General features: G+C 42.8%; 2 protein-coding genes across 20 annotated transcripts in view; one reads left to right on the top strand and one right to left on the bottom strand.

The window, feature by feature from the left end:
- The first annotated feature begins 122 nt into the window (after positions 1-122).
- Positions 123-4,451, top strand: LOC147301872 (high-affinity choline transporter 1-like). Its single transcript, XM_086283712.1, has 8 exons — positions 123-474; positions 640-753; positions 1,020-1,175; positions 1,618-1,766; positions 1,909-2,052; positions 2,728-2,881; positions 3,210-3,424; positions 3,510-4,451. The coding sequence occupies exons 1-8, from the start codon at positions 291-293 to the stop codon at positions 4,032-4,034; spliced, it is 1,641 nt and encodes a 546-aa protein (XP_086139838.1). The 5' UTR covers positions 123-290; the 3' UTR covers positions 4,035-4,451.
- An 822-nt stretch (positions 4,452-5,273) lies between these two features.
- The window catches only part of unc80 (unc-80 homolog (C. elegans)), a 71,018-nt gene continuing 50,761 nt past the window's right edge, over positions 5,274-25,530 (bottom strand). For 11 of the 19 annotated variants that reach the window (XM_086284583.1, XM_086284584.1, XM_086284587.1 and 8 more), the window contains 29 exons: positions 25,354-25,454; positions 25,181-25,267; positions 24,911-25,094; positions 23,208-23,302; positions 22,947-23,036; positions 22,576-22,677; positions 22,311-22,491; positions 21,955-22,220; positions 21,696-21,830; positions 21,457-21,595; positions 21,135-21,231; positions 20,887-21,057; positions 20,711-20,803; positions 20,397-20,615; positions 17,765-17,995; positions 15,764-15,887; positions 15,537-15,662; positions 15,328-15,451; positions 15,019-15,225; positions 14,762-14,946; positions 14,506-14,671; positions 13,999-14,178; positions 13,752-13,899; positions 11,851-11,907; positions 10,748-10,826; positions 9,801-9,906; positions 9,444-9,464; positions 8,989-9,203; positions 5,274-8,160 (listed from right to left, as the gene is read on the bottom strand). In XM_086284583.1, coding sequence (XP_086140709.1) covers positions 7,660-8,160; positions 8,989-9,203; positions 9,444-9,464; positions 9,801-9,906; positions 10,748-10,826; positions 11,851-11,907; positions 13,752-13,899; positions 13,999-14,178; positions 14,506-14,671; positions 14,762-14,946; positions 15,019-15,225; positions 15,328-15,451; positions 15,537-15,662; positions 15,764-15,887; positions 17,765-17,995; positions 20,397-20,615; positions 20,711-20,803; positions 20,887-21,057; positions 21,135-21,231; positions 21,457-21,595; positions 21,696-21,830; positions 21,955-22,220; positions 22,311-22,491; positions 22,576-22,677; positions 22,947-23,036; positions 23,208-23,302; positions 24,911-25,094; positions 25,181-25,267; positions 25,354-25,454 — 4,430 coding nt within the window. In that variant the 3' untranslated portion in view covers positions 5,274-7,659. Of the gene's footprint in view, positions 8,161-8,988; positions 9,204-9,443; positions 9,465-9,800; positions 9,907-10,747; positions 10,827-11,850; positions 11,908-13,751; positions 14,179-14,505; positions 14,672-14,761; positions 14,947-15,018; positions 15,226-15,327; positions 15,452-15,536; positions 15,663-15,763; positions 15,888-17,764; positions 17,996-20,396; positions 20,616-20,710; positions 20,804-20,886; positions 21,058-21,134; positions 21,232-21,456; positions 21,596-21,695; positions 21,831-21,954; positions 22,221-22,310; positions 22,492-22,575; positions 22,678-22,946; positions 23,037-23,207; positions 23,303-24,910; positions 25,095-25,180; positions 25,268-25,353; positions 25,455-25,530 lie in introns of all 19 variants that reach the window. The other 8 variants (XM_086284590.1, XM_086284600.1, XM_086284601.1 and 5 more) reach the window with 6 other exon arrangements.

Genomic DNA, 25,530 nt, shown 5'->3' with positions numbered 1-25,530 from the left:
CCTTGGACAGCAGTGGTGCAGATGTGTGTACGCGGGGGGTGGGTGGGTGTGTGTGTGTGTGTGGGTGGTTGGGATGGGGGGGTCTGATACAGTCTGATACAGCTACACAGTGTGAAGAAGGTCATCAGTCTGACCCTCCCTGTGGTGAGCAGCGAGCTTCCTTTACTCTCCTCTCCCTGCGTCTCACTCAGGGCCTCCGTCACGGCTGAAGAGCAGCTTCTATTGCTTCTATAACCACCAGGAAAAGTCTCAGCAGCTCCAACTTATCATTATTATCATTTTAATTCACGATGGCTCTCCATATATCTGGTCTAATAACGATGGTCATCTTTTATTTGTTGGTGCTGGGGATTGGGATCTGGGCTTTTTTGAAATCTAAGAAGATGGAGAAAAATTCAGCTGGTGGACAGGTGGAAGTTTCTTTTTTGGCTAATCGGAGGGTCACCTTGGCAGTGGGCGTCTTCACCATGACAGGTGAGTTCACGTAGAAGTGTGTGATCAGTAATTTGGTGCTAACTTCAAACACATTTTGCTTTGTTTTTTTTTAATGAAACAATATCTGTTTGCTTTTATAAAAGTAGTAACTTGTACCATGAATGTGAGACTTGTGTGTGCTCTGTCTTGTATGATCGGCTGCAGCTACTTGGGTTGGAGGTGCCTTTATCATTGGAGTTGCAGAGACTGTTTATGACCCCACAAAGGGGTTAATCTGGGCTCTCATTCCTCTACAAATATCAGTTTCATTCATCATCGGTAAGAACCTCTTACAGAGGAGTATTTACCTCCAAAAATATGCCTAAAATGGGCTATTTTCTTCAAAATAAGATCCACTCATACAGGATATGTCCTTATCTTCTATCATTACTTAAGATTTTTTTCTTAACTGTCCCCTTCTCTTAAAGGCAAATTTTGAATACCTTGACATTCCTCAGCGATCACTAAACTCTTAACCACAAGAATCGAACATAACCTGAAATCTAATTTCGGCACTGCTTTGATTGTTGTCTCTTTTGCTAAAGGTGGTCTGTTCTTCGCAAAGCCGATGCGGGATAAAAATTACATCACCATGATGGATCCCTTTCAGAGGAAGTATGGGACAACACTGACCGGGCTTCTCGCCATCATCCCTTTCATAAGTGAAGTCATGTGGGTTCCTGTCACGCTGATTTCCTTGGGTAATATAAACACACAAACACTTCCTTTCAGAAGTGTTGCCTAAAGGTGCTTTTTGTAGTTACCCTGCAGAATTTAGCCAAACATTTTCACAACCAGGGGGCAGCATTTTACCAGTTACCTCTAAACTTCATATTTTAAATACGGTTATATCCTCATAAGGATTTGCCCACTTAAAGAGCGTATTCACCAGTAACACTGGCTCGCCTGCAACATCTAGTGGTCCAAACTGGTATTACACAAACTACAGCATTCAACTTTAGTTGCCGTCTCTTCAATACAACACACAGGTGTTCTGTTTTTTTTTTTTAACTCTTATTTTGTTATTTTTTGGAAGGTTTTAAAACTTCTAATTGCCTGTATTTGCCATGAGTATCTTTAAATATTTATAATGGTCAACATGATTTTCAGAGGTATCGATTATGTGTGTTTTTCTCCCAACAGGAGTCACACTTTCCGTCTTTTCCGATCTGCCCTTAAGTCTCTGCATCTGGATCTCTGCTGCGGTGGCCATCGTCTACACAGTTCTTGGAGGTCTCTATTCAGTTGCTTTTACTGATGTCATCCAGTTATCACAGGTGTTTTGTAGCTTGGTGAGTTTAATGTGACAACACATAAACAAGACTGCTTTTCCAACACGCCAGAGGTAAAAGTTATCTCTCGCAAGAAAGAGTGCACGTTACAGTTGAAGCAGATTCGTTTCTCAAAAGCTTTACTCTATTTTTTTTTTTCCAGTGGTTGTGTGCTCCCTTCGTTCTGGCGAGTGATGTCTACACCGACCTCCGTCAAACGGCTTTCAACCACACATTTCAGGCGCCCTGGCTCGGCCACCTTGAGCCTGATGACGTGTGGATATGGATCGATAATTTTCTCGCAATGGTGAGATGACATAACAGTAAAATGTTTCTAATGATTTAATAAGATCTGAAGTCCTTGAAACCTTATATTAAAACAAAAACATTGTATATAAAAGATTATATCAAATAAAGTGTAAAGTTGATATGTCGCTAATAAACAAATTGAACAAAAAGGCTGAAAAAATAAGAGGTACAATAAAAAAGAAACAGCGGGAGGAACATTAGGTTAACTGGCAAGAAGTAAGTAATGTGATTGGGTATAAAAAAGTCTCGTTAGGCAGAGTTTCTCAGAAGTAAAGATGGGCAGAGGTTCACCAATTTCCAAAAACCTGTCTACAGATTTCAGAACAATTTCAGAAAAATTTTACTCACGTAAAATTATGAAAACTTTAAATCTCTCCTCATTTACAGTGCATAATATCATCAAAGGAATCAGAAAATTTGGAGGAATCTCTGTGCGCAAGGACAAAGCTGAAAATCAATACTTGCCCTCAGGCATTTTGAGACATCTACATCATGAGTGTGATTTGCTTTTAAACTCTTGGCCCTGTATATGTTTTTATTTGTTAAAAACAAACTGTGAGCAATAAGTTCTTATGCTGGTAATTACTAAAACACAAGAAAATCTCTCGGTTTTAAAAAAAAGTAGCTTAAAAAAATGAACATAGTAGATTGTGGGCTTGCTCTTTGTTTTCAGAGTGTTGGAAATTTGGCGTTTCAGGACTTCTATCAGAGGACACTCTCCTCCAGCTCCACGGCCACGGCCAGAATGATTTGTTTCATAGCGGCAGGTGTGGTCATTGTTCTGGGAATTCCACCTGTGCTGATCGGAGCTGTTGCAGCATCAACAGGTACACCTGACGTCTTCTTTCTTCCGGCTAAACCCTTTAGTTGTCCCCACAGCGGATCATCTGCCTCCATTTCACCCTTTTCCCTCTGCACATCATTTACTAAAAAAAATTCAAACACTACACATAAAACTTAACTAATATTCTTTTTACTCATCCAAATAGTTTTCATAGATTTTATTTTGAATTTATATTTTATCTGGCAAAAAGGGGCTTCCATACACGATGAGCCTTCAGCAGAATGATTCAGATGATCCAGAGATCAGAAAGGAGCAGGAGGACTCATATTTCAGTAACTTTAAACATTATAATGTTTCCTCTTATGCTTCAGACTGGAACCTGACCTCTTATGGCTCACCTTCACCCTATGAGCGAGGAGAGGCTGCCATGGCGTTGCCCATTATCCTTTTGCATCTTACCCCCACCGCTGTTTTCGTTGTCGCCATGGGAGCCATCGCCGGCGCTGCCATGTCATCCACTGACTCGTGCCTGCTGGCGGCAACCTCCATCTTCACCACCAACATCTACACCCTCGTTAGGCATCAGGTAGGAACAAAGTCGGTCAGAATGCGGAGTTCTTAAAAGTTTGTGTTGATATTTTGGGAAAAATGAGCTTTGGTGTTCTGTTTAGGTATCAGAGAAAGAGCTGCAGTGGGTGATCCGCCTCTCCATAGTGGTCGTAGGGACTGTAGGAACCTCACTCACCTACCTGGACAGCAGAACGTTGGCCTTCTGGATCCTCAGCTCTGACTTGACCTACACCGTCATGCTCCCCCAGCTGATCTGCATCCTCTTCGTCGGATCATCCAATGCCTACGGGGCTGTGGCAGGTTACGTTGTTGCCTTTGTGATGAGAGTGCTGTGTGGCGAGCCGGTGTTCAACCTTCCCGCCATCCTGCGTTTCCCTGGCTGCTCTCTGGAGGATGGTGTTTATGTGCAGCGCTGGCCTTTCAAGACCACTTGCATGCTGTCCTCTCTGGTCACCATCCTGGTATTTTCTTATGCGACATCGCTCTTGTTCAACAAGGGGATCCTCCCAGAGAGGTGGGACCTGTTCAGGGTGAAGACTCAAGAAGAAACAGCACCAGCAGATGGCGCCAGACTCGGTGAAAATGATAAACATGCATCTGAACCGATGTTGGACACAAGATGCTAAGTTTATCTTTTTTTCCTACATTTTCAAGTCTTCAGCACTTCTGCTATATTAAATGATGCACATTGGTAATGGCAATGTTGCCTGATTTCTGGATTACTTTTGTTGTTATGCAAAATAAAATGAACAAATGCCTTTTACTTCACAGCTAGTTAAACATTATGTTTACAATTACCTTGAGTCAGAAAACAATTAATCCCCACCAAGCTGCTTAGAGCACATTTTACATGTTTTTTTTTAAATCATTATTTAAGAGAAATATCTGCTCTGCTGTAACAGCAGCATATTTGTGTATATCACTATTTGTGTGGGTAACTCCGTATAACAACCACTGCTAATAATGAACTGATTGTTAGTTAAACTTGAGTAAATAGCTATTTTACTGTTGACATTTCAATAATAAATATGTCGTACTAATCAGTGGGCATGTTATACTTTAAATCTGTTTATGTCATTAAGTTGTGCAATATAAAATTCCATACTGTGAAAAAGTTTGCCCCCTCTCTGATTCCTCATTTTTTGCACATTTCTCACGCTTATGCTATAAATTTTAATATCAGAGAGGTTAACCAAGTAAATTCAAAGTGCACTTTTTAAATGATTGCATTTGTTAAGGGAAAAATACAATGACCCTGAGAGGTTAAACACACTGGAACTTAAAAAAAATGACAACAGTAAACCACAATAGAAGTAGAAAAAAACTCAGCAAAAGTCGAATAAAACACGAAGGAAGTAGAAAAATAGAAGAAAATATCACAAAACGTAATGGATGTGTTTTTGGGGACACAATAATGTGACGGACCAGCTACGGAAGTGACAGAAACCAAAAACAAGTGTAGGCTTACAGTGACACAGGCTTAGAAGAAGCAGAGGATTCATTGATGTTGTGAGGAATAAAAAGATGAACATAAAGTGTTTTAAACATATGATTAATATAATAGTGTCAGTACGTTTTCCATTAGCTGTTCATTGTTAGCTCGTCTGTCACGTTATTGTCTCCCCAAAAACACACCCATTGTGTTCTTGATTTTTTTAAAGTTTTTGCAGCATTTTTATATTATATATGCTTTTATTTTCTTATGTCGCAGTGTGTTTGACCTCTCAGAGCTACTGTAAAAAAAAAAAGAAAGAAACCTGACCCTATTTAAAAAAGTTGTCAGTCATCTTGCTGAGCTATTTTCAAAGCAAGAACTGAAAATGACAGAAACCTCCATTTAAAAAAACCCCCAGACAAAGCTGAAAAACAGTGTAAACAATATCCATTTATTTAGATATTTAGGAAATATTCTGATATAGTGAAGCTTTATTATTTAATCTTTGCACAAAGAAGACATCATTCGACACAGACATGTTACATTTAAAGGGAGTGACAAACCCAGCGACCCTCAACAATAAATATGCCGATGCGTCTTTACACTCTAGGCTTGGCGTGATATGCATTTAGAAACATCAAATGAAGAATTTGCAGAGCTGCGTGGATTTAGACGACACAACGACAACCCCCTTTAAGAAATGCATCATTCCCTCTGCGTAACTTGAGTCTCTGCGTAACCAAAATGATTACATAATTTTTCACAAATCATGACACAGAAAAAAGAAAGACAAGCAGCCAACAATAAAACACTCACAGTGCACTGGTGTGAGTTATGGCACAAAGTTTTGTCTTCTGTGACCTGACAGCACACAGAGAGGTTTGAGTGTGGAGGCCACAGCAAGCAGCTGAGTGTCACGAACACGGCAGACAGAAAACAACCTGACGTTACTGCGGGACTGTTTCAGTGGATACTCCTGGAGGTATGAGGTTCTCAGTGGACTAAATAAACCGATGTATGCAGACGTCTCTGTTAAGGCATGAAATGAGAAACGAGGTAACGTCTATCTACTGCATCGTCACAGTTGCAATAAAGATAAGAGACATCCCGTCCCCACTGCTCTGAATAGAAGACATCACAGACACAAACAGAACAGCATGACGAACACCAGGACAAGTGTCTCTGTAAATATTATATGCCTTTTTCTTACATATATAACTGCTATGTAAAGATACAGTCTTTGGTCCCAAATAAAATATTGTGCACAACATACACTTTAGAGTTAGAGCTGAACTCAATGAGACAATGGTAGGACATTATGACTGCATGATGATGGCGATAGCACAACCGGTGTTGGTTTATTTATCTACCGGTGAAGCCGCAATCTACTGCCTTCTTCCTAAAACTAACAAACAGATAAAACACATTCAAATGTAGTGTCTCTACATTTAAAAGGGGAATTGGTTGGTTTTTTGCTGTGTTTCCACAGCCAGGCCCCAAAGATGAAGCCTGGGATGACAGAGGCTGTGGGAGGGTCTACCATACAAAGTTCCTGATTGGTCACCATGATTTTCTCTCCAGTTATGGTGCACACTGTGGTCCGTGCCATAGTCTCTCCTATTCCTGCAGCCGTTACAACCCTTGCAATCCCTCCCATCTCTGCAACCCTCACAATTCCTACAACCCCTAATATCCCTGCTACCAATTTCTGCAATCTGTTCCATTCCTCCAACTACTGCAACCCCAGTAATCTCTCACATCCATGTAACTCTGTCAATCTGTGCAACTGTGGATTTTTTCTCTCCTTTTAAACGTGAAAATACGAGGTGCATATACATGAACACAAAGGTCGCAACTACTTCATAAGCTGCTGTGAGACTGTGCTGTAATACAGGGAGCACGATTAGACGGCGCAACATCTTCTCACATGAAAAAGTCATGTGACCATGTTTACAGTTTAGCGTTAGCCTTTCAGATTGCATCCACGCTAAAACCACAAAAAGTCAAAATTGTGTTGAATTTGTTTCGGTTATCCTGTTGAGCGTCTCTGATTTATCCTAAACTTTTATTTTTTAGCAGAGTTGATGGAAAAGTTTTTATCCACATCAAGATGTTTACTTTACAAACATCATCACTTAACAAAGCACTGGACATGATGGAGTTTTAGCTGGAAACACGTGTATTCGACTTTATGAACATTTTGAAGTGCAAATGACAGAAAAAAACATCTCTTTCTAAAATATAAAATCTCATAGACTTCTGGATTACAACATGTCATACTCCACTTCTATGTGATTAAAATACATATGCTGTGTTATATATTTATTCCCTTTACTCCATTTCAAATAAAGGTGCTAAGATAAGTCACTCACTTTATCTTTAGAATGGCTCTTTATAACGTTTATACAAATCTGCACCACATCACATGTTATATCATCTCCTTTTTCAATATAGACATATTTTCTATTTTAAATAGTCATTACTGAGTTAAATAATCCTTTCTCTTATCTTAAATAGGTATTTGATATCGTTGCTGAAAAAACATTTCTGCTCTTGATGAGGACCAGAGATGAGACCTTATGTCGATTGCTGCTGTAACATACATTCAGCCTTCAGTCTGAGGACAGAGAAGATAAGAGAGTGACTCTGATTTGTCATATTTCAGACAGAGGAAGGAGTTTTCTTCATTTAGGAGACGTAAAGTCAAAACAGTCCTGTCCTTTCAAACTGTTTAAGACTTTCAGTAAAACCAAAAACTTTACTTTTTGTGTTTTATAGAGCATCTGGATAGAAAAAACATCCATCCGTCACCTCTCTCACACGTGGGACTCATCCAGGTCCAGGTCGACGGGTGAGAGGGGGAGGGGAGAGCGGCGGGGCGACCGGCGGGGGGGAGGAGGGGACAGCAGCGGGGTGAGAAGCGGGTTCTCGGTGCCGTCGTCCTCGCTGAGGTGCAGCAGGGTGTCGCTGCGCGGCAGCAGGGCGGTTGTGTCCTCGTCCCCGGGGCTCTCTCTGATCCTAGAAGGCCCCGGGGGTGGTGGAGGAGGAGGAGCAGCAGCAAGATGAGTTGGTGGTAATGGAGGTGGCGGCGGTGGACCCGGAGCGGGTGCTGTGCTCAGCACTGGGAGTGGCGGTGGAAGAGGAGAGGAGGTGCGGGACAAAGGGAGAGGGGAGCAGGTTCTGGAGAGGGGGAGAGGGGAGCAGGTTCGGGATGGGGGTGTTGGAGTGGAAGGCCGGGAGATGGATGGGGGAGGGGAGAGGCTGCTGCGTAGCCCCCACTGCTCTCTCTTCTCCTTGCTGCTTAATGCTTGAGGGACCTGTGTGGGAATACACCTGCTCCTGTAGTTTAGCTTTTAAAGGGCTACTTCACACATAAATGACATAAAATTATATTTTTATCTCCTTAAAATTAGAGGAATAGCTGCAGATGGTCATCATTCTGGTTTGAAGGCCGTAAAGGCGTGCCACAGGGCTCAATACTAGGTCCACTCACTGGCCACTTTGTTAGGTACAGTTGTTCAACTACTTGCTAGCACAAATATCTAATCGATCAACCCTTTATATTTAGGCATGTACACATCGTGAAGACGACTTGCTGAAGTTGAAACTGAGCATCAGAATGAGGAAGAAAGGTGATTTAAATGACTTTGAATGTGGCATGTTGTTGCTGGTCTGAGCGTTTCAGAAACTGCTAAGATTTTTCGTAAACAACCATCTCTGGAGTTTTACAGGGGATGAGCTGAAAAACAGAAAATCATCTCAAACTGAGTTCTCTGTACTCAAACGGCCCCCATAGTCATCAGATCTCAATCCAGAGCACCACTGGGTTGAATCTATACCACAAAGAATTAAGTGGTTCTGAAGACAAAAGGCAGTCCGACCCAGTACTAGCAAAGTGTACCTAATCAAAAAGCTGGTGAATATAAATCAGTAGATACTGCTACAAAAAAAAAATAGGATTTTTTTAGTGAACCAACTATGTAAGTACTTCAATTGTATTGTTTATACCACAACATGACATGGTATAAAACATGGCGATGGTAAGAAGAAGATGAAATAAATGTAGGTAACACTTAGTACTATAGTTTTATTTATTTTATTTAATGTCCACAGCATTCTGCATTTCCTCCTTCAGCTGGTCCTACCTGTGCATTTGTAGGTCCGTGCAGGTCAGCCAAGATCATGGCTGAAGAGGTGGGGGGTACTTCCAGGGTTGGGGACTTTGATGGGGCAGGACTCGTCCCTCTGCCTTCGCCCGGTGGGTCCACAGTGCTGGGAGTTGGAGGCTTGCTTGCCCCCGTGGATGCCTGCTGGCCTTGATTCTCTGTAAAGGTGACTGACCTCTTTTGGTCTCCATGCGCTGTGGGCAGACATGCATGCGCACGTGGTCAAAACAGAGACGATAGCGCCAGCTAGCGACTCGCTAACACATTAGCACCACCAAAGAGAGTGGAGGCAGGGAGGGGATGGGAGAGGGGGAGGCAGGGGATTGGGGGGGTAATGCAAGACAGACATGCAGAGCGTCCTATTGGGTGAGGTTGCAGATAAAAGGGACGAGCCGTTGCAGGGTGGAGAGGAAGGGTTACGAGTTGTGTCTCACCTTCACAGTCCAATAAAGTTTCTTTATTTCGAAACAAAAGCATGAGACAGAACAGAGTGAGAAGAGTCAGTCTGGTGGCAGGTGGTACAGCAAACAGCATTGGAACAAACACAGAGGTCGTGAATGGGGAGGACGGGTCAGTTCAAGTCAGCACACTGACAATAAATAAAGTATTGTTACAGGTATAAGTGTTTGTAAGTCTGGATTTGGATTGTGTGCTTGATCTGAAGTGCAGGGTGAGTTTTGCTGTTACTTTTAAAGATAGTCACGCATCCTGTTTCAGAGTTTTAAAACACATGATGCGCTTTCATCATCCCTCATCTAAGAAAAGACAGATGAAAGCATGTGTGCTGTTACCCAGTGGTTTGTTCTTGGGCTGGATGCTCCTGCGCGTTGTAGAAAGCCTCGCTCCAGATCGACCGCGTGGTTCGGTTTTTGGAATGGACAGCAGGGGGCGTCGCATCTACGGGAAATTTAAGAAAATCCACAAGATGGTTAGCCTGCCCACTGTATTGTAGCGCCTATGTGTGATGTCTTCCTCGTCTTTTTAGTAAATAAAATGCTTTTTAAAAACAGGTTTATGTAACACCTGTAACGGGACACAACCCAAGAATGACTGAATTATTTAAAATAAATACATTTCCACATCTATTTAAAAAATAATAATAATGATTTATAATAATAAACATGAACATAATACAGAAGAAAGTTCTATAATTATTAAAATGACCACAACAGTGATTGTAACAATATAACAAACTTATTAGACGTCTGAAAAATATAAATATATAAAATGAAAAATATATTAAAATAATATAAATCTATATTGCTTCAAAGACTTTGTCTTTTTTATCCCCACATTGTTTAAGCATTTTTAGGGTGGCTTATTTTGATAACTTGATTGATAATCAACCCCGACTGTTTGCGCAGACGCCACTCCTCCCTGAGCCTGGTTCTGCTAGAAGTTTCTTCTTGTTAAAACAGAGTTTTTCCTTCCCACAGTTGAGCTCTTGCTCACAGGGGCTCGTATGATTGTTGGAGTTTTGTGTGTTTATTTGTATTATTGTATTGGTCCTTACCTTACAATATAAAGCACCTTGAGGCAACTGTTTTTGGGATTTGGCGCTATATAAATAAAACTGAACTGAAGTGAATTTCTTTTATTTTATGTGTGTGTCTAAAAATACTTTTAAATTCTATTTTCTTGTAATGTATTTGCTTAAATGTGAATTAAGATAGCACATACTCAATGCCATCAAGTTACATGGACACATGGGACACATGAAAAAAGGTGATGTCCACACCTGTCTGAGTCCTCGCTTTCTTCCTAACGGGGGCTGGATCAGGAGGTTCTGACCTGGTTCGCTCTGCACACTGGCCACCCTGATGCAGTCAGTCATAAAGAGACACACACACACACACACACACACACACATTCACGTGCGCACATTCACGCAAAACACACAGAAATACGTCACCATAAAGGGACTGAAAAGCAAAGATTACCCAACCGTCGATAAACGCAACTTTGATCACAATAAGATGTCGCTGCTACTCTACCCATTCACTCACTACACAATACACACAGTGTGCTACAAGACACCCAATCACAGTACGGAAAAGAATAACAGTGCTGCCATGATTCAAACACTGAAAACACAACAGGGGAGTAGTAGGGCCTGGAGTGGCAATCCTGACAAAGCAACTTGTCTTGTTTTTTGTGCTACAAATGCCCCTGAAACACCTGAAATGTCCCCATCTAACCATGAAACAGTCATACGGCATATTTAAAGTTAGCTTCTAAACAAAAAACAACAACTAAAGTGTCCATTGTTTGTATTTTTTTGTGTTGCCACCCCAGTTCCCTCGTGCCCCTCCAGATTGGTATCCACAATAGGACGCCCAATTTGATCAGCGAAAAGCCTGATAGACACGTAAACAGTATGAAACACCATGGCACCGATGAGAGGCTGACTTTAGTGATGGCACATTAACTGTAAAGAACCACAGCTAACAGAGAAAGAACAGAGGCAGAGCTCCCTGGCCCCAGGGGCTCTGAGACCCTTTTTAACATTTTTTTTTTGTAAAAGGGGGAGGGGGCCTGGTTAGGATAGCACAGCGGATGAGCTGAGAAGATGAGGGTCAGTGTGGAGCTCAAGGGGAAGTGAGGGGGGTTAAGGGGATAGAGACAAGGCACATTAGACCCACACAGAAAGAGATAGAGACGGGTAAGTGGGAGGTGGGGGGGCGGAGGTGTGACTGGCCGAGGCGATTTGATTCGATGCGGATGAGTGATCAACAGTGAGGCGGCCGATAGAGGTGGCCGTCCTGAGGTGATGCCCCTCCCAGTGGCAGACAGATGCAAGAATGCACCAACGGGACACAGACAGAGAGAGGGCCACTGTACCTAGAGAGGTTACCCTCCTGCAGAAGACCCTGGGACTCATCTAGCACATTGGGTTCACTGTAAAAAGGGGGGCGAAGCGGGAAAATGGGAGTTTAGGGAGTGTAGTGAGATCCATCACCACCCTGAGCCCCTTCCTTAGCAGGGTTTATATAAGCCAGGGTGTTTCCTCTAACCAAAAGTAACCAAAGGCAGAGCAGACTTTTGATTTTTAACATTCTTACCATGAAACAGAGTCTTAACACTGCTTAATAAAAAACATGATAAATCAACAGAGATATACATAGATAAATATGACTGTGGTTGTGGAATATGACTGGTTGATTTCTCGTCCATCGGTCGGCTCTACATGTTACATAATAAACAGGAAAGAGTTGAACATTTCATGAAAGCTGCTCTGAAAACAGAAATAATCTCATTAGTTTAACCAGCAGGATAGAAGCACAGTGGTTCTCAAATATAGCTGTGAAGTTTAGACACTTTAGCTTTTTGTAGTCAAGAGTCAACGTATTTGAGAGTGAAGCTATCAGCTGATTTTTTTATTGGTTAGCAACCTGCATTCATAGATCGCAAGTGTAGAAACATATTAATAAAATCCTGGAACATGACATTACAAAGGAGATGTACGTCAGGCACTCAGGAGCCTTGATTGTGAAGCATAAACTCGCTGTAAGCCTCTGACGTCTATAACTGACGACATATGTTTCAGTTAGAAATTTGCACTGTAGCTACACTATGTGGTAAGCACAAGCCCCTCTAAAACTGCACCAAAACCTATGCAGGATTAGGACTTTTTCAGGGCCCCTGAAAAAAATTACTGGGGGGACAAATGTCAGAATTAATCTCCTGATTGACTGTTTTTGTAGAATTCTTTGATTGATCTAAGAAATCAAACTTCTGAGATTAATGTCAAAATTAATCTCATGACAAAGAGTTATATAAAAATGATTACTATCTTCTCAGAATACTGAAATTATTGTCAGGATTCAGACTTTTTCCACTCAGAGTTTTGAGATAAATGTCAGAATTAATCTCGTGACTAAGATTAATGTTCAAATTCTGACTTTTTTCTCTGAATTCTGAGAACAAAGTCAGAATTAATTTTTTTCTTCTCAGAATTCTGAGGGATAAAAAATCCAAAAGACACTCCCCGTTTCTTATTAGTGGCCCTAATCCTCTTCTGCATTAACCTGATGTGTACCTCCCTAATGTAACTGCATGTGGCACCGATGTGGCCTGTAACTATTGTGATCAGCACAGCTGAATCCAGCTAATGTTTTGCCAAAGCTTTGTAATTAATAAATGAAAAAGGAACAATTCTTTTCTGAATATAAGGAATACTAATCATAGCATTAATATAAGGACTCACGAATGTCAGTTAACCCCTGGAGAGAGACTGGTGAAAACACTGGATGGTACAGGGGGGAATTTTGTGACCTAGTGACAGCCTGTAACCATTTGCTGGTCAAGGAAAACAGATAGTTCAGAACAACTGGTTTCCAGGTGACTGGTGCCTTAATGCAGGTTAAACAGAGCTGGTCACTGTAGGCCTTTTTACTCCTTTGTTTCCTGTTATAAAGCTGGCTGTTTGATCATGCAGGATCTGCAGTTAGCTCTATTTTTCAGCCCTTTTGTTTTCTCCCTTTCACTCGGTCTGACATCGCCTTTTAATGGCTAGTGAGATTATTTCTGCCTTCACACCATTTCATCTTTACTTTTCAAGTACAGGAAGAACAACTTGCATATTGCAGCTAACAACTAACTACTAAACCACCATTTTTTGTTTGTTTTTTAACCGATAAAGACTAAACAGATTGAATTAAAAAAAGATTTTCACTGAACTAGGTGTGACTGTTTTACATAAGTGCTTATCTGTGGCTCCCAGGTTCAGTGGGAAATGTTACCTGTGGCTGGGCAACATGGTGGTGCGGGGGGCCTCGGGCTGAGAGGCCGCCGAGCCAGTGGCGTGGCTGGAGAAACGGCGCTGTGACATCACCCTGGGCATGAAGGCTTCGTGCTCGCTCACCACGCTGGGAATGCTCATGGAGTCAACTGCAGCGAGAGGAACGTAGAGTGGTGAGTTCACTTTAAAGGAAGTGAACAGGAATGAGTGAGAATAGCTGGTGAAAACAAGGGAACAGTGTTTCTGACTCTCTTCATCGTCCTCGTCGGTACGGCTGAGCGTGTCCTGTGAGGGCTGCCGTGACGGTTGGCTGTCCTGCTCCCAAACTGTTCCAGTGCCTGTGTTGGATCGCGACATTGTGGCCAAACTGAGGCGGTAGGCTGACGTGGAGGTGCCCACCGTGCTGATGGATGTCTTGCCCTGATATGCTGTGGGGTGGGAAACGCCATACGTGACTGCAGAGTTGATAGCTTCTATTTGAAAACACTTACAGGACAAGTTCACCCTGTTTATCCGTCTATATTACTGATTCCTTTTACGTGGACATTTTTTTAAAAACATACTCATGTTCCATTAAGAAATTAAACATACAGACATACACAGCAATCATCTCCTGTCAGATTATATCAGGGTATTTGGACTGCAGTATGTTGTACGTCAGTATGTGTGTGACGAGAAGCCAAAAAACACTAGATGGATAAAATGGGATTTTTAGATGAACTGTTCCTTTAATTTTTTAGTATGTAGCTCCTGACCCGAGCCGCTGTGCACAGCCTCTTTGAGGATCTTGAGCTCATTGTTGAACTCTGCAAACAGTGAGCTCTTGCAGAGAGGTCGTGGGATGAAGCGCCGCTCCAGCTGATCAGCGATGTGGTGGCGCGCTGTGATCTCTTCCTGGGAATCGGCCGGCTGGGTCAGCAACTGGAAAAGTAAGATGGAGGAAAAGTGAGGAAGATGACAGCAAACTTTTCAGGAGTGCTGAAGGAGCAGGAGGCTCCTGAAGTCCCCTACCTTGCACTGTATAAAGGGTCTGAGCAGGACAAAAATAGGGATCCGGGTTCGGACGATAAAGTCGATGAAGTCCCAGAAGGCCAAGCCGCCCACCTTCCTCAGAGCCATCTCCTTCACCTGCAGGCTCAGCCGATACCACTGGTTCCCCAGCGAGCGCTCGAAGCAAACCAGCACCACCTTCAGAGCTGTGGAGGAAGGAGGATGAGAAGAGGAAGACAAAGCAAAGCTATAAAATGTTCTCCCCTCTTCTATTGTACCTAAATAAGCAGCCTGGCTCGTGGACTCTGCTAATCCCTCCCTACGCAGATCTTTCCCAGGGTCACCCGGCGTGGAGCAGTGAGCCGGAGAGGCGTCAAGCATAAAGTTCTTGGTGCGGGATGTGGAGATGATACGAGGGGGAAGCAGGATGTTGATGACTGTCTGTAGGAGCAGGAAGACCTCCGGCTGCTCCAGGTGGGGGCTGTCTGCATCGAGAAAACAAAACAAAAGCAGGAAATACAAAAAACCCTGAGCAAGATGCTGATTGGCGTTTTAAGTCTCCTCCTCCAATCGCACCAATAAATCACCTTTGCTCCCGGAGCCTACAGTTAACACGAAGGGAATGAGCAGGTTGAGCAGCATCCCCTCCCGCCTTTCCTGATTGGTGAAAGGTGAGATCACGTGACTGAGGGGGAAGTCTTCCTTCAAGGCCTGTGGAGAAGCGCGAGGGAATTAGCATTAGCACGCGGAGCAGCTGCTTTATGAGTGGGTGTTTGATAGGGTCATCTCGCCATACCTGAATCTGCAGAGCAACCAATCGGACCACGGCGGTGCTAAAGGGCAGAGGCGGAGACAGGTAAGGGCTGAGGTGGAGGAGTGGCAGCCCGTCCGCCACACTGGAGGGGCCGACCACACCCATCACCTGACAACAGACCAGACAAACCACCCCACCAAAAAACTTAAGAAAATGCTAAAAAAAAAAGAAAAACAACTTTGCTTTTCAACATCTTTGCAGTCCCATACCAGGTTGACGCAGACGTTGATAAGCGAGCGCAGGTGAGGCAGGAACGAGATGATCGGCTGTCGCTGCAAGGTCAGGCAGATCCCCTCGATCAGGCTACTGGCCGCCTCCCACTCCACCTGTCTCCTGGAGAACAAACAAGTACACACCACCACCCCCCGAAACCACATACAAGCACATTGTCATGAGTTAAAAAAAAAAAAAAAGAGCTCACAGGGAAAAACAATTCTGCCCCTGAAGGGAGTTTGTTTGTTTGTAACCAATCTAGTGTCGACAGTTTTCAAGATATCACCTTCAAAGTTGGTAAAATGGTAGATATGGTACAACCTATATTAACCCTCTCGGGCTCAAATTAAGTTTCTGTTGCTAATGCACAAAAGAATACCTGCAGTGGTACTTCTGAGTAAAAAAACTCATAAAATATGTATGTGGGGTAATCTGCAACGCCTGCCTTGAGAGGGTTAACAACTATTTTTTATGGCCCGTCTTCAAACTTCACATCAACATACTAAGCCTTGGGGGACATTAGCACCCAAGGTCAAAGTTGACCTTGAAAAGAAACTTCAAGAAACCACATCAAGGAACATTTCAGATGAAAGTGCATGGAGAGAGCTGCACAACACACTCAATATTTTTTCATTATGATGCCCTACGATGGCACAATGTTGCCATAAAATTTCACAAAATTACACAGCATGAATACATATTCAAATCTCAAACTTTTAGAGCTCATAGAAGTCAAAGATTGCATCAAAGACAACAAATGTCGCAAAGCTCACAAACATAGCCAACTAAACACTGCAGCAACAGATCCGCCTCAGAGCAGTGTTACCTCTCAGCTAGCTGCCTCCAGTCTACAGTCAGGGAAGCTTTTCTGTACTCTTTATTACCAACATTTATGCATTTATGTATATATGCAAATGGCCCTCTGTGATAGTTTTACTCCAACTTTCTACAGTTTTTTGCAGGATTGGACCACTGGAAAGGCGAGGATAATGAAAAGTTATGTGAAACGTGTGTTTGGTTTTTTTACTTTAGAGCAGTATTACCGCAATACTCAACATACTGCAAAACTTTAAAAACTACAATAGTATTGTATTGTGGGCTGTCTGGAGATTCCCACCTCTAGTAAATACCTGACCATATGAATAAGGACTTTCAGGAGACAAGTTCACTGAAGTCCCTGAAATATTTGGATGTGTGCGATCTGACGGCAGCAGATGTGAAGGCCTGATGTTTTGTCTATAGCTTCTCAAGTACAAGTAACATAATATTCTTTAAAGCAGTCTAAATCAGTAGAAGACGACACAATCACGATGAATTACTTTTACTGAAACATGCAGAGAAGTTGATTTCCAGTTCCAGCTCTTAAGACGAAATATTGCGGCTTTAGTGTTTGACTTGGTTTTTATGTATGAAATTTATTTTATGAAATTTCTTGAAAATAGAGATTATAACTGTGATTATTTGTATCATTACACTGGTAATTCTAATACCAGCAGGTTTCTTGGTCATTACTGCATCAGAATTGTGGAAAAATCTTAGCAAACAAAAGTTTAAATTAAAGCATTAAAAACTTTTTAAGATGCATCAAAATTTTAAAATACGCATATAAAGAAAAAAGATTTTTGCATTGCATCACATCTATAAGGGTGATGAAGAATTCGTTCTTCATTGTGAGCTAAATAAAGACTAAAAAGACAACATAACACCTATATGTTGCTTTCCATGGCCAAAGACTGGACACTCCAGGCATAGAGGAACGCTGCCACTGATCCATTGTTAGAACAAACATCGTCACACACTTTTATGCCATTACGCATTTAAACTCACAGACAGGAAAACACAGTCCACAGAAGCACTTACGGTACAGCACCCACGAAGGCAGCGCTACAGAGGACAGTGCCAAGAAGCCGTCTATTCACTGTACACACCACGGCAGCGGCACAGCACGATACACTCACAGGGAGACGGAGAAAGAAGAGGGATTGTGTTCAACAGACCTGCTGCATAAAGCCTGAGGGCGAGCGCACCTGAGCGTGGGCATCTTGTGGATCTTGTTGAACATGCGGTCCAGCCTCTTGAGGATGAGGATGAGGGCAGGCCGGACGGCCTCGGACGACCAGTCGGTGATGGGCAGCATCTCCATGATGTAACGCCGCAGCCCTCGGCTCTCCATGGTCAGGGTGTCGTAGGGCGCCAGCTTCAGCAGGGCGTGGGCGATCTCTGCCAGCCTGGGGGCAGTAACATTCATTCAGTTCAACTTACAAGTGCTTTTTAGGATACAGCTTTAATTAAGAAGAAACAACTTTACTGACTTTATTCCCAAAATGTGTGTATTGTGTCAACGAGATATCAACCGAAGTTGAATTAGGGCCGATCTGCAATAGTGTATAACACTATGCATAAATGCATAGTACGTGTAAATATTAATTAATATCTTAAGAACAAACAATTGCCACAACAGCAAGAAGGAAAACAAGTTTGAAGTGCCTTAAGTTTCAAAATAAGAGCAAGTTAATTGTCCACTAGTCAATCGACTATAGATACCTACAGAAGAGGATTAGGGCCACTGGAAAAAAAAAAGTGGGCATATCTTTTTTTCTTCTTTTCAGGAATTCTGAGAAAAAACTCTGAGTTCTGAGATTAAAGTTAAAATTCTGAGAAAAAAAATCAGACTTTTTTCTCAGAATGCTGTATTTTTTTTTCCTCAGGATTCTGACTTTAACCTCAGAAATCTGACTTTTTTCTCAGAATTCTGGCTTTAATCTCACTTTAACTCTGACTTTAACCTCGGAATTCTGACTTTAACCTCAGAATTCTGACTTTTTTCTCAGAATTCTGACTTTAATCTCACTTTAATTCTGACTTTAACCTCGGAATTCTGGCTTTAATCTCACTTTAACTCTGACTTTAACCTCAGAAATCTGACTTTAACCTCAGAAATCTGACTTTTTTCTCAGAATTCTGACTTTTCTCAGAATTCTGACTTTAACCTCAGAATTCTGACTTTAATCTCACTTTAATTCTGACTTTAACCTCAGAATTCTGACTTTAATCTCACTTTAATTCTGACTTTAACCTCGGAATTCTGACTTTAATCTCACTTTAATTCTGACTTTAACCTCAGAAATCTGACTTTTTTCCCTCAGAATTCTGACTTTAACCTTGGAATTCTGACTTCAACCTCACTTTAATTCTGACTTTTCTCAGAAATCTGACTTTTCTCAGAATTCTGACTTTTCTCAGAATTCTGACTTTTCTCAGAATTCTGACTTTAACCTCAGAAATCTGACTTTTTTCTCAGAATTCTGACTTTTCTCAGAATTCTGACTTTAACCTCAGAATTCTGACTTTTCTCAGAATTCTGGCTTTTCTCAGAATTCTGGCTTTTCTCAGAATTCTGGCTTTTATCAGAATTCTGACTTTAACCTCAGAAATCTGACTTTAATCTCACTTTAATTCTGACTTTAACCTCGGAATTCTGACTTTAATCTCACTTTAACTCTGACTTTAACCTCGGAATTCTGACTTTAACCTCAGAATTCTGACTTTAACCTCAGAATTCTGACTTTAATCTCAGTTTAATCCTGACTTTAACCTCAGAAATCTGACTTTTTCCCATCAGAATTCTGACTTTTCTCAGAATTCTGCCTTTAACCTCAGAATTCTGACTTTTTCATCAGAATAATTTTTCCTCAGAATTCTTACTTTAATCTCAGAATAAGACTCATAAGAAATGCTAAAAGCATTTTGTAATTTAAACACAACAAAGTAAAGCCTGTGTGTTATCCATCAAGTGCTGGATGTGTGAAAGAATGTAGGTGGTGAGAATTAATGAGTCATAACTTTCTGACTAAATCTGCTGATGCCCAGCAAATACTTCAAGTTACAGTTAGTAATTTTTATGTTATTTCACCAAAAAGCATTCTGTACTCCTAAATATATCTAGAATAGTTTGTAATTACATCTTCCAGCGAGCTGAAGCAGTCTCATATCAATAATGTAATAAAAGCATGAAGCAACGAGACAATAATGTCACAGTCATCTGAATAAAATCTCATCTTCTTTCTCCTCACCTCAAGCTGAAACCCTAACCCCTAACCCTTAGGCTGAAAATCCCATGTTCCCTCTGACAAATAGTTTGATTACATTCTCACACTGAATGAGAGTTTATCTAATACATTTCAACCAACAGTGTTAGATACACGTCAAAGAAAGTTTCACTGATAGAGGATAACAGTTTAGCATATCCTTAACAAGTCACCTCAGTACTGCTGGTCAGAAGTGAGCTTCACTGACTCATCGACTCATTTTGGACTCCCTTCACAAAGTTTTACAGCCTCCTTCAGAGTAAATGAAGCTGGATGCTTCTCAGTCTGCATTGACAGCTGAGGTAAACAGTGGAGTGACAGGGAAAAATTCCAGGGTGGATTTGAATTTGATCCAAACATTAGTGGAAACACAGATACTGAACTGTTTGTATTTCATCTCTCTTGGCTGACTGAAACATGTTTGTCCTATAGCAGCCACTGTAGTTAGGGTTATGCACTTGAATCTCAATGGGTAAGAAAACTAAATAATTTGACAAATTTACACACTGTAACTAAAATCAGCTGCTATTTCATCGCACACCTCATGTGGGACTTGATGTCCAGTAGCTCCAGAGCTGTGACCCGCGGCTCGCCTGCAACGTTCTGCAGGATTTTGAGCCGTGGCCCGCAGTGTTTGTAAAACTCGGTGCAGATGTTCAACAGGGACTCCCGTGGACGGCGGAACTCCTCCCTGGCAATGCGCTCGTCCAGCTCCTCCCTTGGCATGCCCTGGCCCTCCTCCAGCAGGTGAAGATTGTCCCTGACAATACAAAGATCTCCTCAGTCTTGGTTTTCAAACTCCAAAACTGCACTATAGTCATCTATTCTGAGACAGGTGAGAGTTAAAGTTCTGACCTGGTGTTGACCCCTCCGGACATGGCGTGGTTAGCCGTAGTGCCGCCCTTGTGGCCCTGATCACAGCGAGATATCTGGGGAGCCGTCATGGGCCTGTGGACGATCAGATGACAACAACTAAGAGGAGCTAAAAGCAAATCTAGACTCAGTTGTGTCTGCATTGGTAAGAGACAAACCTTGTGAGGGTTTCAGAGCTGTAGAGCAGGGCCTGCAGAGACGTAGCTAGGGCAGCGATGGCCGCAATCTCATCTCTGGCAGCCGAAGCAGACTCCATCGTAACTGTGTTGCTCTTCAGTTTCTGGAGGTAGCAGGGAACCAAGGCCTCCAGCACCATCAGCATCTGGAGACTGGAGAGGGAAGCATGGATAGTATGAGGACAGAAAGCAACTGACAGAGAAAGACGCCTCGATGTTTTTATTGATACCTCCTGAAGGATTCGGGGGCATATGCAACCACAGTGACGCACAGCTTGATGGCCTCGCTGATAGAAAAGGTCAGGTCCTCATTACCATAACAGAAATCTGTGACATATACAGAGTACAGTCAAACTAGTCCAACAGTAATGTTAGACTAACAGTTGAATTTATGAGGCTTCCTTTACAGACTTATTTGATATAAGAGGTTTAATGAATTTGGGCATCAGTCTGAGTTTCTGGACTTCTTTACCAAGTCTCTACTCTCCGACTAAATCCATATGTTGATACCTACGGCAGCTTTGTCTGGAGCCAGTAAAATTGACAGTTTACCCAGAGAGCGTAGAGGCTTCTCAGCTTTGACCAGCTCCAGAGCATCCAGGGCATCCTGGGTTTCACCTTCTAGAGAGACCAGCAGGTCGAACAGACACTGGGCCGAAACTCCTTTAGAAAGACCGGTACTGGTGCTGGTCTGAGATGGATAAGAAGAGAGAAATGCATCAAAGGAGACGAAGAACTTGCAGTGGTGCTGACCGACTGCAGATTCATTTGAATGAGTCCGAAAGTCTTACTGTGAACTCGAGCAGCGGAGCAACGCTGGCAAACAGCTGCAGGATAAAGGGTTTTCGATGGAGGATGTAAAACTGCCGGCAGCAAAACTCAATGCCCTGCCTCAGAAGAGGGTTGCTCTCGTAGTCTGCATAGACCTGTCACAGCAGAACAGGGAGAGGGGATGGGAAATGTAAATTACTGCGAAACTGGAATTCAGAGCCAACTGCTCTTCCTCCACTCACTGTCTAGGCTCAGTTAAGTGTGCACAGGTAAGCATACCTGCAGCATGGTTGGCAGCATCCACTGGTACCCGCTCAGGGAGAACAGATGGTTAAAGTGAACGGCGGTGTTGATGGCGGTCGCCGTGTACTGCCTCAGCAGGGAGCTGTCCTCGGGGTGCAGCAGAAGGGCCCCGTTGAAGACGTTAAGGAACAGCATCATCTCATCGCCCCACGGGTACTCACTGGGCATGCCCAGAAACATTTCCTCCAACAGTTTGATCCACAACACCTTGTGGAGAGTGTCCAAGCCAAACAGCTCTTTTCCTGGAAGGCGGAGCAAAGCAGGATTCATTATCCTAAAATAAACAGTAGGAGCTATACTCAAGTTTATTAAGCTGTTAGTCTTTTTCTCACCTTGAGGCTCATTAAAGAGGGAGAACTCTGCATCGATGGCGGTGCGGGGGAAGGAGGGCAGGCGAAGCAGGTCCTCCTGCAGCAGGGAGACGTGGGACTGCTTGTGCACAGCTGGCATGTGTTGTGTGAGGGAGATGAGGAAGAGGACTCGACCGACTTCTTCTAGTTTACGGGAAAACACCTGAAAACAAAAATTCAGACTATGATTTTCCTGTTGCAGGACGCTGTTTAGGGGCTGATTTAATTTTCACATTTCCAACCTTACCTGTTTCTGGATGAGCTCCTGTCCTTTCTCAGGCAACATGTGGACCAGGTTGAGCTGAGGAGAGACTGACCTTCGGAACGGGTAGATGTCTCTAACATATGTCTGAAGGATAGAGAGAAAAATAATTACACTAAATATCTCTATGTTTAAAATTAAATTCAATGCCAGAGGTACAGTGGAACAGATGTGACTCAAAAGCACTGGTCTGACCTTTCTAATCTGCACAGAGCAAGACCGACCAACACTAACATACATATGAACTATTATTGATGATTAATGAAAATAGGTCTTGACTTCAGATAATTTAGTGCTTTTAAATAGTTGTTGCTTTTTTCAGTGAACAAAAAACCCCCTCAAAATAAAGTTCCCACCTTTGAATAATGGATGAGGTTCCATCGTTTATCCATGAGGAAGTAGTGTGCCGATCTGGCCTCGGGAATGTTGAAAAATTCCAGACACTCCTGGTTGGAGAAAAAGGAGATGGCTGATTAGTTTACTCACGCTGAATTACAATTTTAAATTTTATGCATTTAGCACACGCTCGCCCAGCATGATTTGAATTTAATTACAGTGATAAGCCTCCTCGGTCTTGCCTCACTGTGTGTGTGATTGACTGAGATGAGAGTTTTTACCTTTAGCAGGGCTTCAAACTGAGTGTCTTCGTGGACTGGTAGCTGGGTTGGGATGTCACATTCATTCTGCCCGTGCACCACCAGCGTTTTGGTTCCTGCAGCAACAAAATGCATGAAAATATTTACATTTTGTGACATATTGTTGATTTCTGTTATTCCATCCATCCATTCACTTCCGCTTATCCTTTTCAGGGTCGCGGGGGGAGCTGGAGCCTATCCCAGCTATCATAGGGCGAGAGGCGGGGTATACCCTGGACAGGTCGCCAGTCTGTCGCAGGGCCAACACACAGGGACAGACAACCATTCGCACTCACATTCACTCGCACATTCACACCTAGTGGCAATTTGGATTATCCAATTAACCTATCCCCACAAGTTGCATGTCTTTGGACGGTGGGAGGAAGCCGGAGTACCCGGAGAGAACCCACGCAAACACGGGGAGAACATGCAAACTCCACACAGAAAGACCCCGGCCTGATGGTGGGATTGAACTCAGGACCTTCTTGCTGTGCGGCAACAGTGCTAACCACCGTGCCACCCCTTTTTTTTTTCACCCATTCACACACACATTCACACACACATTCACACACTGGTGATGGCAAGCTACATTGTAGCCACAACCACCCTGGGGCGCACTAACAGAGGCGAGGCTGCCAGACACTGGCGCCACCGGGCCCTCTGACCACCACCAGTAGGCAACGGGTGAAGTGTCTTGCCCAAGGACACAACGACCGAGACTGTCCAAGCCGGGGCTCGAACCGGCAACCTTCCGATTACAAGGCGAACTCCCAACTCTTGAGCCACAATCACCCTCAATCGATTTCTGTTATTGAACATTAAAATTAAAACAACAACAAAAAGAGTGACCATAAGGGTCTTTCTCTGTCAGTATGAGACTTGTTTGAATAAAGCTAGAGACCAGAAACAGAAGTTTGCTTTTTGTCTTAGGAAACAATGCTTTTTATACTTTTACCTTTTATCTTTGTTTTGATTTAGAAATGCTGTTGGTATATAGCTGTGGAAATGCTCAAGTTGACTACCTTATCTCAGTGAATGAACCACTTCAGACTAGAAGTGAGAAAAAAGGAATCTAATGATGGATATCAGGGTTCATAATGTCCCTTTTGTTAAAAAAAACATGGTTGTGATGTGTGTTTAGTAACCTGTTGTCTTGTAAAATGGTTGGGTGTGCTTGGGAAAAGAAAGACACATCCTGATATTACCGGGGTTAAACTACACCTTGCTACATTTGGCTGTTCCCTTATCAGTGGGGGCATCACCACAGCGGGTAACTCTCCATGTTTTGTTTTTGCAGATTTTTTGCCAAATACAACCTCAAAGTGAATTGGTGTCTCCGGCTGGTGCTGAACCTGCAGCCTCTCATTTGCCAAGAACCCACTTCACTATGTGGCCACCCCAGTAAAAATGCAACTTAATATTAAATAACACGGTGCTGATCAGACATTGTGGGTATCTCAGCTGGTCTATCGGTCCTACCTTGGTCTGTTTTGCCAGATCGGTGGACGGTCTAAACAAAGATCAAATACAGAGGTGGCACCTGTGCATCAAACACCCTCTGCACCACAAAGTCATCGTTTATAAAGTGCTCCACAAACTGGAGCGTCAGAGCTAACTGGTGGATTCTGGTGGAGAATGGTTTTACAATACAAGCATTACTTATGTCTGCAGTATTTAGCACTCACCTGGCATCGATGCTGTGACCAGCAGTTTGACCTCACACTGCTCTTTCTTCATGGTCTGCTTCAGGTCTTTAAAGAAGAGCCCCTCCACGTAGCCGACCACCTCCCAGAGGAAGGTCAGCGTGGCCGAGATGGCGTCCATGCCCCATTCACAGGGAGTCCGCACAAAATACATGATCAGGCCCACCTTAAAGGAGGAGAAATGATGATGAGGAGAATAAACAGAACTGATGACAAATATAAAGGTACAGGTGAAGGTAGCTGGTGACCCACCAGGTAGTTAAAAAGGATGTGAGAGGTCTGGGCTGGCAGATCTCCAATGTTGAGCAGGAGCTTCCTAAGCATGTACATCAGCTCGTCCTGGTGCAAAAACCAAACAAATGGACAAACAATAAAAAACTCATTGCGAGTCTTTTTCCCACATCTGTCCGCAGGTGTTTGCCTACCTGTCTGTTGCTAACTGTCAGCTTTTCCAGGAAGTGGCGGAGAACGAGAGCTGGATCTTCAATGAGGCAGTTCCAGAGGATTTGCTGGGCAACAGCACTCACTGAGGAAACATTTTTGCATAAATAACCAAAAAAAAAAATCACAAAAGTTTTGATGCAAATTCATTTTTTTGTGTA

This window comes from Aulonocara sp. 'chitande type north' Nkhata Bay, linkage group LG23 (assembly GCF_057382095.1).
Source record: "Aulonocara sp. 'chitande type north' Nkhata Bay isolate Kocher_YH1m ecotype deep benthic linkage group LG23, A_spYH_male_GT1.1, whole genome shotgun sequence".
Classification (NCBI taxonomy): Eukaryota; Metazoa; Chordata; class Actinopteri; order Cichliformes; family Cichlidae; genus Aulonocara; species Aulonocara sp. 'chitande type north' Nkhata Bay.
Note: the sequence above shows the minus strand (reverse complement) of the source record. Positions and strands in the feature narration are given on the sequence as shown.